This window comes from Epinephelus lanceolatus, chromosome 4 (assembly GCF_041903045.1).
Source record: "Epinephelus lanceolatus isolate andai-2023 chromosome 4, ASM4190304v1, whole genome shotgun sequence".
NCBI classification, from domain to species: Eukaryota; Metazoa; Chordata; class Actinopteri; order Perciformes; family Serranidae; genus Epinephelus; species Epinephelus lanceolatus.
Genome location: NC_135737.1, coordinates 16114854 through 16128634, shown reverse-complemented (window position 1 = coordinate 16128634; position 13781 = coordinate 16114854). Strand labels below are relative to the sequence as shown.

Here is a 13781-nt window from a genome sequence, read left to right as displayed (position 1 = left end):
CCAACTCTTAAACGAGTCACTGCCTCACCTCAACATGCACTTTTGTAAGAGGAGGGATCTTCATATAATTATTCAGCTGCAGCATCTCTATAATAATAATAATAATTGAAGGTTTAATGTGTTTAGATGGAGGCTTCTGCATTATTTGGTAAACAAAAAGAAAATATGCGCAGGGTGTAACTGCAAATGACATGTTTTTATTGTATAGTAAAACTATGTTTAACAGCCCATTCACTTGAAATTCAGTTGAAATTCCACTTAAATTAGGATAAGTGCTGGCAACATAACAGTCTGGCTCTTGGACACATCCTCCGTTGTATTCACCACTGGCCAAGAAACTTCCTGTAAATACGTTATTGTTTACAACAGAAGTTTCATACCCAGGATTTCTTAAGGTCAACATTTCTTCTGGCACACTGAGCCTGAACTGCACTTTATTCCCCTTTAATTTAACAGCTCCGGCAGCTTTTCTAGTTAAATCGACTGTTCATTATTGAGACCCATTTTACGAAGGGGCTGTGAGGTGCAATTTAATGAATCTCTGGCACAAAGCTCCCTTTCACTGCCGGGCAAAGAATAGAGGCTATTTAGACCCTGTAGGGCTTTATGTCAAAGGCAGCCCATAATAGTTGTCAGGCCAGGGCAGAAATTCCCACTGGCCTGGGAATGCACTAGAAATCAACTTTTGCCATGAGCAGATTAAGACACAAGCAAGCACTTGGGAAGATTCTCCCAAATAGTGGCATCTGTTTGGGCACAAAGATTTTCCCACAGAAAGGGAGCCTTTCTCACCACTGTGTAGCCTTCATTTAATAGTTGGGTTTGTTTCAGTGCTTAAATGAACAGTAATTAGATTACAAGTTAACTTCTATTTGATAATCCAGACAGGAAACACATAAATGGGCAGGATGATTGAATAGTGGTTAAAATGTGTTGAAACATGAGCAGGAATCACATGAATAATGACACTGATTAGTTGTGGGATATTTAACTTTGATTTAAAAATAATTTGGTGGTTTGTTTAATAACCATGTTTAACATGATTTTTTAACATTTGAGAGGTTTTTGTTTAACAATTCTACCCAGCAAAAATACTCTATCCATCAGGATTTTAAAGGCTTTTCTGCTCACTGTTACAGTAATATCCTCCAGTTTCATGAAAGCGTTTTTGGTTCAGAGCACACACAGTTAAACTAGAGGGGGAGAGTTGTGACAGAGGTTATTGTCTTCAACTCAGCAGGGAATTTCAGACAAATCCCTCTTAGATGCAGGTGGTCGGGCACTCGCAAAGAGTTAAGTCCTGCGGTCTCTTTGCCCCTCCTCTTTGATGTTCTGACATCATTAGTCCAGCCCCCCAAAAGATCTCCTTGCTTTCCTCAGAGCCCGTCACTTCTACTCTGGAATGTTTACAGGAACTTCATGAGCAGCATCAGGACCAAGTGTTTGCCAGAAGGAAAAAGACATGCTCTGAAGAAACTTTGGGTTCAGGGATCACAGCGGATGCCACAGGTGTAGCCGCTGGGCTCAACAGAGTAATGGCTGTTCAGACTGCAATCATGAACCCTCAGTTCATGAATTTCTGCTTCCCTGGTTCTGTGATGGAGTACGATGTTGAGAAAAGTCTGGATGGGAGTCTCTTGGGCGAGGCAGAAAATGACGAGGACTACAAAGAGACCACTAGGGACTTGCTGAGCTTCATAGACTCAGCCTCCAGCAATATCAAGCTGGCTCTGGACAAGCCAGTGAAATCCAAGAGGAAAGTGAACCACCGGAAGTATCTACAGAAGCAGATCAAAAGGTGCACCGGCATTATAACACCAGGAAACGTAGCAGAAGCCCCAGTTAAAAGACAGGGTTCCCCCCTGGCTCAGCCCAGCCCTTTGCAGAGCAAAACTCTACCTAAACGTGATGGGGTCCAGGCCAACTTACAGAGCAAGAGCCTGGCAGCTCTTTTTAGCCCTGTGAAGGATATAAGGGGTGAAAAAGCCAAGAAACCACCCCTGAGGCATCGCAATCTGCCCCCCTCTTTTTTCACTGAGCCTGCCAACTGCTCCAAAGTCAGCTCCACATCTGGGATGACGTTGAAGGACTTGGAACGAGGCAATCCTGAGGCTGCAGAGTTCTTCGAGCTCTTGGGGCCTGATTACAGCAACATGGTCAGCGACCAGGACCTTTATCAAAGCATGCCTGTGCGGGTGCAGCCAGAGATGGGAGGCCCTGATCCTGCTTCCTACGATGCCCACCATTTAGTCGGTGGTCTCCTGTACGCTGAGCCCTGGACTAGCTGCTCAGGACCCTCTAAAAAACTAGGGGAGAGCCTGCGTACAGGCCCAACCCAGCCTCCTGTCTACTGTCCCTCTGAGGCTGCCTCTGGGCCCATAGAGGACAACGCACTGTGCACTTTGGCCTTCCCCAACTTCTTCACAGACTGCTCCATACCTCAGGTCACTTATGATTTAAGTGGTGGTTATAACAGAGCTAATTATTCATCTCTATGAGAAACTGACAACTCTGTTCTTAGAAGTGCTGTTAAAAAGATAAAGTTGCTGTGAGAAGTTTAACACTAGGCTAAGAAAGTTACTGTATCATATTTGTTGATCTGTTGTCATATTGCAACTGGATTTAAATATTTTGTATCATCCCCTCTCAACAACATGTGTGACTTTTCCTAAGAGAAACATGACGTCTTTCATAAAAAAATGTCCAAAGCTTCTCAAGTGACTGAATACTTTTCAACACCCCAGTTTAATTTACGACAGTTCTGTTAAATTGTTCCTCGCGTGGATATTATTTTAATCTCAGGCAATTTTCTAATGACATTCTGAATGAAAATACATCTGACTTGGGGTATGCTTCAGCTTTGTCAGCAGAGTATGTGAGTTTGTTCATTAGAATGCATCTTATTAATTTGGGTATTTGTTACTGTAGTCATTTCATCCCAACATTTTCACATTTTGCGAAACAAAAACACACAAGCTGCAGAAATAGCTGTTGGTTTAGTACACTAAACATCACTTATTGCTAGAAGATGAGATTATAGAAGTGTTTGTCACTGTTTGTCGCTGCAGCAATCTCTCAGCAAGGCACTTTTTCACTCCTGTAAGTAAGAGCTCTGTGTGGAGACATACTGTAGAGGGGAGAACTCATTTTTTGCTGAAATGATGATGACAACAATGTGTGATGCCGTGTTTGTTTTACAACATTTTACAGCTCAGAAATGATTTCCAGTCAGCAGATTTACCATTTGTATCAATTTTGTTGGAGAAGCCTTAAATGTATCTAGCTATTGTAAGAGGACAAAATAAAGCTGGTCTTTATTACTGGGACAACAGCGTCAGTTTTTGTGTACATCACTAATCATAAGTGTTAAGGTGTGATTATCAAAATACAGGAGGGCAAAACACTGCATGGAATAATGTCTCTAAAATGCATTTATAGTCTTGTATTTAGGTCTCGTATTTTGTCTTGCAAATAAAGAGGAATTGAGGAATTAAAGTCCTGAACCTCCTTTGGGAGTCAGATCAACAGACTCTGTTGAGTGTTTTAAATAATCATTACTTCAAAATCTATTTATTCTTAAAGACATTTTATTGATGCATCTTTGCCCTGATTTATTCTTATATGTTTTGCTTGTGTTTGTATTTATTTATTCAATGCTTTTTTCATTCTTCTGTAACTGCAAAGCACTGTGTTGCCTTGGGTTTGGAGAGTGCTTTATAAATAAAGATGTATTTACTTACTATTAGGAAGCAATCCAGTGCAACTGTCCTGTATTAAACTATGACAGAGTTGAGTCAAAACAGAAAACAGTAAAGTAATGCTCTGAGCAAAAACAGAACAGTTGAAGTATCTACTGCAGGGCTGACGTTTTGCATTGCATTACATCCATCAGATGCTTCCATCGTTCTTGTCACAAAGAGTATTTAAATTATATAAGATTTATAATTCACTCTAATATGAATATTAATATATGAGCTGCTTTAAAAGGCTAATTACTGGATGCTGATTTCATACTATACCAATATGTTCTGTGTCTGTTCCAATAAATTGAGATTCCTGTCTCTTGTGATTAGATGTTAGTCAAAAGGGGAAAAAAAAACACCTAACAAATCCGAGGAGTAAAAAAAAAGAAAAGATTTTATAACTTTAGCACATTGGAGAAAGAATCCAGTGCTGCATGATTAATTTTACATTTCCTCTGGGACTGAGAGCCGGCTGGTAAACACCCTGTGCAACATAAACACCACAAAGTGTTGTGAGATTAGGAAAATGAAAGTTCATGTAAATGTTAAACCTCTTCACATCATTACCCATAATTAACTTTAAAACAAACATGTTCTTGTTTCCACTAATGAGCAAAGATGGAGGAAGTGTGACATTCATGTCAATTATATTCCAGCATTTGGCCACCACAGCAGTCCACTAGTTTATTTATTGGCTAAGTGTATAAATATGGGCATTGTGCTAATACTTGCTGAGGATTCATGTATTTCCTGCAGTTTTTACATTAAGTTGGTGAAGCTGAAAACTTTCCATACCATTACCTTCTCACAGGAGGTCTGTCCCCGGAGATTTGAATACCATGACCCAACTAATATCACCCTCTGCTGGCTGTTGAAGGTTCATTTGTTCACCTCCCGACATGGAGGCAAAACATCATGGTGCAGAAATTCTGTCTCAGTCTTAAGTCTGCATGATGAACTCTCAAAAGTACAGTAGCTGAAAAAAGAGTCACATTGCATGAGTCTGTGGCCTAAATGTTACAAACTAAACTAAACTACAACTAAAACATGCTAGGAATGGATGAATTACGGTACAGGCACAGAGGCTCAAAGTGTCAGGGGCCACCCCAGCCTTCACCTGCAGAATGCAACTCAAATTAACATCTATTGACGAGGAAGAGACTCAACATCACCACAAACAGACACAAAAGGATGACAAAGAGATGCAAAGGAACAGCAGACACAAAATTATTACAAAAATGGGCAAAACAAGCACAAAGAGACACAAAACAACCACATGAAGACACATAACAACTACAAAGTGACAAAAATTACTTAAGGAGACACAAAATGATCTCAAAAAGGCACAAAAAAAAGATGCAAACTACCACAAGGTCTTGCCCCTGTGTAGGAGGGATGATGGGGTCCTTTGTCTATCTCTGCTCAGGGACCCATAGTCTCATAATTCACTCATAATAGGGTCTGCAAACCTGAGTACATTTTGTGCAAAAGCAGTAAGTGCATCCTGGTTGTTGCAAATATTAGAGACGTTTTAACAAGAACAAGTCTTTTTTAATAACATAAAGAAATATTCCCTGTGATACCCGTCTGTTCAGCATTGATCAGAAACTATACAAGAGGAATTTCAAATCAAGGGAAGTCCCTAAACTCACATTTCATATTTTTCCCCCCAGTTTTTATGACAACTTTAGCTTTTCAGTTAACTCAACATGCATGATTTCACTCAACGCTGTATCATGTCATCTTAGTCAAACATGAACACACACTGAGATCTGACCAACAGTCCTCAGGTCTTACTTGTCAGCTCAGATGGAGTTTCCTGCGGGTTAAGTGCCTTGACTTGTTATTGAAGGATGCAAGAGCAATTTTCAGTATTTCTCCACAATTTATTGACCCATAGCTCACTCCCTTCCTCAATTTTCATTCAAGTAACAACATAAAATGGCAGAGCACCACAAATATGTCCATCAGTGCTGTATCCGCAGGCCTGAAAGCAGTTCTCAATGAGCACACTAGATGGCAGTAATGTTCCATTGAAAAGCCAATGTCCACCACTCCCATTCAGACGCAAAGGCTCTTGTATCTGATGTATGAAATTATGTATGAAATTGTAGCCTTGTGCTTCTTCAGATGCCTTTCCATAAAATGAATCTGTCCTGAATTTATTAAGTTGGAGGGGAATGAATGCTTGCAAACTACAAATTTTAATCTCTTCGTCTTTTTCACAGTTGGTTTGAGGATTTCTGCTCACCAGTGTTAAGATGCTTACTCCTGTAAACGTATTATATTATGGTGTGCATATTCATTGTAATATATGCTCTACTTTGAAGCTAATATTGTCTGCCAGGCATTTTTTTCATTACCTCCTACCAGCTGGCTTTGTTTGCAGATTGGTCAGCACTACCCTATGTCATATGCAGGACAAAACAATATTCTGGCAATTTGCAATACAGCAAGCTACACACACAGAAGGCACATGGATTTTCTGAGTTGACACCGGCTGATACATTCAGATTAGGCCCTCCTGATGGAACCACAACTGTATCCTGCTTTGATTTATGGCACACTGGAGATGCAGTGTTTGTCAAAGCGATTAACAAGATCTGTGTTGGCGCAGACCTGAATAACAAGAGCCAGATATCTAGGTAAACTAGATAATATACAGCATATTTTATCTGGCATGGTATGATGTCCTTTAATGCAAAAAAACTGTACACACAGATGATATAATGTGTTGTAGATGCACGCACACACATATATAATGAATGGAGGAACGTAGTAAAAACACAACCGGTGCTGAAATGAACTCCGCTGCAGAAAAGTTATACATTTTAGAGTTGTTTGCTTCATAGTGCTACACTGGAAAATTGAGTATCCATCCACAATTGCCCTCTCACTGACCTTTCACAGCTAGTCCTCATATCTTGTTAACGCCACTGGGGTGGAAGCGCAGCGGCAGATGATATCCACAAGCCTTTGCAGCCTCTCTCAGCGACATGCAACTTTTATGTCTGAGCGTAAGTCAGAAAATCATTTTTTCATGTTTGTTGTATGGAGGGCGAATATGACAGAAATAATTCAGATGCAGGCTATCAAAACATGGCTTTACCATTATCTTTAATGAAGTGCTTTGCAAGAAAAATGACACATTACAACAGGTTCATGCTCAGCGTACTAAAATAATCTGTGAATGGCTCGTGATATCTGACTGCTTGTAAAGATTACAATGTTTGAAACTTGAAACGTGCCCACACAGCACCTATTGATTTCCTATCGACGTATTCAGTTAGGTACTTCGTGAACACCAAATTGAACTTTAAATCCTCAACTCCAGAAATGTTATTTAATCACAGAGGGTGTTGTAGGCAGCTTACCACCTTTCAAGGACCTCCTTATGCAACCTCTTCAAGGCTGTAAATAAAGTCAGTGCAGAGAAATATGTCTTCACAGTGCATTTCTCACATCTCATATTGCAAAGCCTCAACCAGTGATACCAGTTAGTCTCTGTGAACATTAATTTTAAATTAATAATGTATCCCTGCCTGATCCTTTTTCTTGTCTATGGTAGTGAGATTACCCCAAAAGACAATTTGCTTACAGCACAGTATATTTCCTTCCATATGTATTTTATGTCTCGCTGCTTTCCATTTAAGTCTGCATTCATTTTCAGCAGCTATGATGCACTGTTTTCCTCCTCAGGGTGTTGTGGGTATGCTTGCTTACATCTGTGTGTTTTTTGTCAGTGTGATAACAATTGCAAGCTGTGCACATGACAAAAGTCTTGGCTAGATTAAAGACAATACTGCAGGAGATTTTTTCATCTCCAGCAGATGCTAGCCATACTGACAGACACAACTCTCTCATGCAAATCACATTAATAAATATCAGTCTAAAAGCCATTCCCTGCTCAGATGACAGACTTTAATAGGTGGAGTCCCTTCTGTTATGACTTTGAGAAAAACAGCTTCAGCATGATTAAATGGACAAACCTGAACTATCAAAGAGGTCTAAGAAAGCCAAATGAAAATGTCACTAAGGTAAATTTCATCTGATGTTTTAAATTTGTAGGAAGGGTCTGATAACACACTCCAATACATAAGGGTGCTGAAATTATTTTTTCTCATCTTAGTACATATACTTAGAGAAGTTTTTCACTGCTGGAAAATTGTCTTTTCATAAAACTGGCTGTCTGTGCAGTAGAAAGATGGAAACGTTTTTAAAATATGTGCTGACAAGAGAAAACAGAGAAATAGAGCCGTGGCTTTTGTTTTTGCTCAAGAGGTAGAGAACCTACAACTGCCAGGATGTACTGTGCTGCATCGGACCAATAAACATTCCTGATCGTGGGTGACGTAATGTCAGCTTGGCTGTTTGTCCAGGAAACAATATGGCAGCCGAATGCTGACAAATAATCCAAATTACAGTTAAACGTATGCTAAAATATGTTTCTGAAAACATTTAAAGGAAGAAATAGGCAACACAGTAAAGTAATCTTGTTTCATATTTGATCAACACTGCTTACCTTTACTGTTTGATCTCAGTTTCTTCAGCCTCCATTTTTAAAAAGTATTATGACGCCTGCAAATTCTCCTATTATGAGACATGTATAACTGCAGACACAGTCTGTTTGTAACGTACACCACATGCCATGCCCACCTGTGTTGGCCAAGTTAGCCTACTTTCAAAATATAATACATCACATTATTACTTTTTTTGTAAAGCTATGTGTTACTTATTACACTGCTTTTGAATTACTTTCAGCAAAATGACCGGGCACTACAAATGGATGAGAGTCATGTTGTTTCACAGCAGGTAATCAAAGCAAGAAGGCTCCAACTGATTGCAGTTAATCAACTACAAATCCTGTGGCGGGCAATATTGTATAGACTAATGAAGATTGTCCTCCAGAGTGCAGATCTGGCCCATTCATGCAGACACATGCAGTGGTTACCACTTTTTCAATTAAAGTAACCCTCTTAAATTAATGATGATCTAACGATTAAATACCCTAGATCATTTCAATAAACAAAAAGGGGCACAGTGACAGGGAGGCAGACAAAGGATCAATGTCTTATAAATTATGAGATAGGGATCAATATTTGTAGGCCTATCATATGAAAAAAAAAACAGACAAATGCTGAGGTCAGCGCAACAAAAGCAGACTTGCGTGCGAGAGCAAATTAAAACACTGAAGCAGGAAGACCCACCTGCCGGTTCCTGGTGTGCTGGTCAGCTACAACACCACCGGAGAGACAGCTGTGTATGAGAATGGGATGGCCAGCGTTGCAGGCGATGTGAATGTAAAAAGATACACATTTTGATAGCATCACCCAGATGTGCCGATCACCAACTCTATCCCCACTGCTTTCAAGCAGCTTCAGAGCCAAAGCAGAACAGCATATGTTGTAGATGTTGTAGGTGTATGAATGGAAACACATTGAACATGATACCATGCAGCACCCAGATATGCAGATCACTAGTACCCTTCTATAACGTAACCCCTAATGACATTACAAGACACAAAAACTATTTGGGTATTTTTTCTGGTGGCGTTCTGGTGGAAGTAGCATGGAGTGGATGAATGAAAAATGAAAACAATAAACTGTTTTTTTTAGTGGTAAGGCATAATGTGACATGTAAATGTAATAATACCCGAAATTCTGTTTTTAACTCATCATATCATTACCACAGTTCATTTACACATACTACTCACATTGTTATGATACAAAGCTGGTTGAAAGTATCCCCTTAACTCACAATACAGAACCATTCATTGTGTTGTAAGTGATCTAATGGAGTAATATTGACCACTTTATTGAGGTTGGAGTGGTCAGGAAAGTGAAAATTGAAAAAAATATATAATTTTCTTTTTTACCCGAATGTATTCTTTCGAGTCTCTTTCACTGTGAGAAAGCCATCCATCCATCCATATTTATTCTGCTTATCTAAGTCAGGGGTCATGCTTATGTGAGCTGAGTATCCAAGACATGTTTTTACCCAAGCAACCTCCTCAGGTTCCTCTCCTCATAGTTGGTCATGCTCCACCAGAGCCACAGCCAGAAATGTTGGGCCCCATGACAACAGCTAAACAGAAGCTTTAACACACTGAATATCTAATATCCCTAAACACATCCTGTCCAGCTCTGGGTCCCTTGAATTATTCAGGGTTCCCCCCACCAAACAGTGTCTCTGTGCACCTTGAAAGAGAGGTTATTCTGGCTTTCTACCAAGGTCAGCTCTTACTGATGACCGTCTCATCCTGTCAATTCTGCTCCTTGCCATTCACAGTGAAAACCATGTGACCACAGGTGAAGGTCAGAAAGAAACCAGCTAATCAAGAGCTTTGTGTTGTGCTTTATCATTTTTTTTTCAAATACAATGCTCACATTGCTATAGCAGATGCTCCAAACTGACAGCCGAACTCCAAGACCTTCTTAGCCCTGCAATAGATACGTGCTCTTTTACCTGGATGGCACAGCGACTTTTGTGTGGGAGTGAATCACTGCCTAAGATTTGGAGGTAATGAATGCATCAAACATTTTGAGTTCACAATAATGTTTATTGCTAAGATTAGAAGGATGACATCATCTGCAAAACAGCAGCACAGCATTATTTTAAATAAACAAAACTGAGCACAGGCGACTGCTGTGCATTGATTCTCCAAACTTGTCAAAACCTGTCTTTGAACAATACAAACAGGAGAGGGGACAGGGTGTAACTGCTGGGGATCTCAGCACGCCACACTCCTGCAGCACCTCAGGGAACATGGTCATTAGCTTTCTCAAATCCTCCAAACTGATGCAGACAGGATTTGCATATTCTCACAAGACCCCTGATTATCTTCATGAGGGTAAAAAGTGTGTCCATTTTCCATAAGCAAGGCGTTGTGATGTGTGAAGTTTTGTCTCTTCGCCACCGCTTTGGCACCTGCCTTCTGTGGATAAACCAGCAGTGCAGGATTCTTTAAACCAAACAGGTGACAGCAGCCAGCACAAAGTGAATTCCAAACATACTAACAATTAGCAATGTCTCTTTTAATATGCTGCAGTCCAAGCAACTGTGCACTGCCTGATGCATCGCCCGTGTGCTTGCAGATAAAACAAATCGTGACTGCTTATTTATTTACTTGTCTGTTTGTTGTGTTTCTCAGCTGTATGTATCCCAGTACTGTCTGAAAGCAGTTGATGTAAGCTGCATGAAAATGAAGTTGGGTGGCAACTGATGTCCAGTGGCTCAGTGAGCCAATTCCATCCAGATACCAACGACAACATGAGTTGTGGAATGGATGACGCTGACATTGTTCACATGACATCTCCTGCATGTCCTGTTACACACCCTGTAGGCTACTCCCCAGCAAAGAAAAAAAAAGTAATTAGGCTGCATAATAATGTCAGAGATACACTTCCTTAGTTAACTATCATCTTGCAATGCATTTTAAAATGTAGGAAAGAAGACATTAAAAGTTCTTATGCATACTGACATAACATTATGTACAGCGCAAGCAGGATGATAATTGTCACATTCTGCCTTTCTGTGCCTCCCTCCAGCTCCATTTTGTCTCACACCCTTTATTGCCATTTTCTACCTGTCCTCCAGATGCCCACGGACTTTCCACCAGTCCCAGTCACCTGACCTCACATCCAGTCACTCCATCCTGCCTTGGAGTATGTCTGAAAACAAACTGCTCCATTTTGGTATGCTTTCTGAGTTTAAAGACATTTCCCCAGAAAAGTATGCAAAGGTGTTTCTGTGCATTCCAATACCCACACTATCATACTATATAGTATGCTACGAAAAGATTTGGTATGTCCCAATACATAGTATGTCAAATGCAGTATGCCAAAAATACCAGGATGTTTAACTACATCCAGGCTTTTTCTGGCTACTCTGACCCACAATCCTCTGCATGAGGAGTCATCACGTTGACTGTCAGAAGTCCGAATGATGGATGACAGCGCATTCAGGTGACTGATGACCAGTCGATTAGTAGTAATAGGAAAATTAATTGTTTAAATGACTACAATAATCATAAATGTAACCAACAACAAAAGGGCAAAATTATTAAATTACAATGACAAAGAAATGTATGGCCTGTGTAATGTTACTATCGTGAATATTATGTGTTATAATCCTCAATATATGCACTTATTACTTATTGCAAAATAACAACATCAGTTTTTATTTAAACGTTTTGCAACATTTTGTCGGGGCTGAACAAAGCCCTGACCTTTCCCGCCCACCTACTCACCTGTTTCCACTCCCCGTTTATCAGACCTACAGGATATATAGCAGCCCATTTTCCCCAATCAGTCACCAGATTGTCAATAATGCTGATGCCTTGCCTTCCAGTCTTCTGAACCTGAATCCTAAGATCTGGAACCTGGATCTGTCTAACTGCCTGTAAGCACTTGTCAGTAAATCCCAGAACTGCTCCTGTCTGGCTGATTGACTGCATTTGGGTCGTTTCCCTTGTTGCCTCGCACTCACCTGCCTGACAGATAACTATGACTAAATCATGATTACAAATATAAATTTCTTAGGTAATTCACATTATACTCTTCCTCAGCACCCATGTTATTAATATTCTGAGCAATGAAAAGAGCAGTCAAAAGTGCCAATGGCAAACACAATTACTTGTCAACCTCTGACACTAATCTTGCACCATTAGCAGTTTTAAGTCTGACATGCATGCCATCTGTGGTTGTTGTGTCCAAAAAAAATGCATTTATATTATTATCACTTAAAGGCTTTAGGTAGCGACAGACTTGAGAAAAGAGATTGTTGCATAACACCTCTGCTGAAGGCTGGATATGTATAGCCTGTCTGTGGTAATTTAATGCAGCCAAGTCTGCCACTGCACACGGCATGATAACGCATCCTTTTGTGAATTCTGCTTGTCTTCGTGTAAAGTGGGAACGTGAGTAACATTCTCACCTCAAAATAGATGTTACTTTTTGAAAATCATCAAAATTGTCTGCCAACAAGGCCTACAAAACTGTTCAGTTACAGAGTTTTTGGTGCAATTATCTCTCTATTGAATGTCTTGGCTTATGACTCATAACATCCAGTAAAAGAAATTTCCTCCCTGGCTACTGTCAGATGCAAATGTTCAAGGATGTTCGGATGGAAGTGTGTTGTGAAGCCTCCCTCTCTCTCTTTGTATCATACAGAGGGCAGGATCTGATCTAAAGATATAAATGATGTGCCTATCATTTGAAGGAGAGGAAGTTGTATTATACCACCTGCACATCCCATGAGAAGCATAATAATCTTTAAAAGCAGAGAAAATCCCATTACCTGTCACAGATTTCTTCCCTCATAATTGCTGGAGCCTCCCCTCCGGGAGGGATGGGGGGGTGAAGGACACCAGACACGCTGATATCAGACTATCTTCAGGAAAGATCTAGGGGACATCTATTTTCATCTTGTCATTCCCACAGCAAGGTTTGGCCTTTCTCAACCCTTGAAAAAGAGTTTTGATGTAAAACATTACTGCAATGACACCGCTGCACCATCACTTGATGCTAAAAACCTACAATCCTCAAGGCTGTGTGTACTAACAGCTATCACACTTGTCTGCAGGTGTAAATTAGTATGTTAAATATTGGTTTGATATTATCTGTCTTTGAATTATGATTTGGTATTAACCACTTGCTGCCATATATCACCAATGTGTCAAAATGTTAATAAAAACAAATGTTAATTCTCAGAACCAAGCAGGTTTACAGTCTTGTTTGTTTGTCCGTGTGTCATTTAGTAGGATATATAAACAACTTGTTGAAAGATATCAGTGGAATATGTTGAAAAAGTATGGCAGCAGACAGAGGACTTTTAAAGCAGATCCATCTATTTTTAAATATATCTCTGAATATTGTGATACATAGCAATTCGACCTTGTTAGACACATAAAATGATGTTGGCATAATTTAAAACTTTTATCATTTTTAAGCTGGAAATGGTTTGATTGATAGAAAGCAATGTAAGCCTAGTGTGGGATTTTGGCATTGATTCTCTGTCCATCCATCTACTGATCCATCA

The 13781-nt window shown here is 39.9% G+C and overlaps 1 protein-coding gene across 1 annotated transcript; it reads left to right on the top strand.

Moving 5' to 3' along the window:
* Positions 1-1380: 1380 nt before the first annotated feature.
* fam181b (family with sequence similarity 181 member B) lies at positions 1381-3525 on the top strand. The gene has a single exon (XM_033630855.2). The coding sequence runs from the start codon at positions 1536-1538 to the stop codon at positions 2496-2498; it is 963 nt and encodes a 320-aa protein (XP_033486746.1). The 5' UTR covers positions 1381-1535; the 3' UTR covers positions 2499-3525.
* Positions 3526-13781: the final 10256 nt, after the last annotated feature.

Excerpts from the sequence above, each read along its gene's own strand:
- fam181b (XM_033630855.2), top strand. The coding sequence starts at position 1,536 with ATGGCTGTTCAGACTGCAATCATGAACCCTCAGTTCATGAATTTCTGC.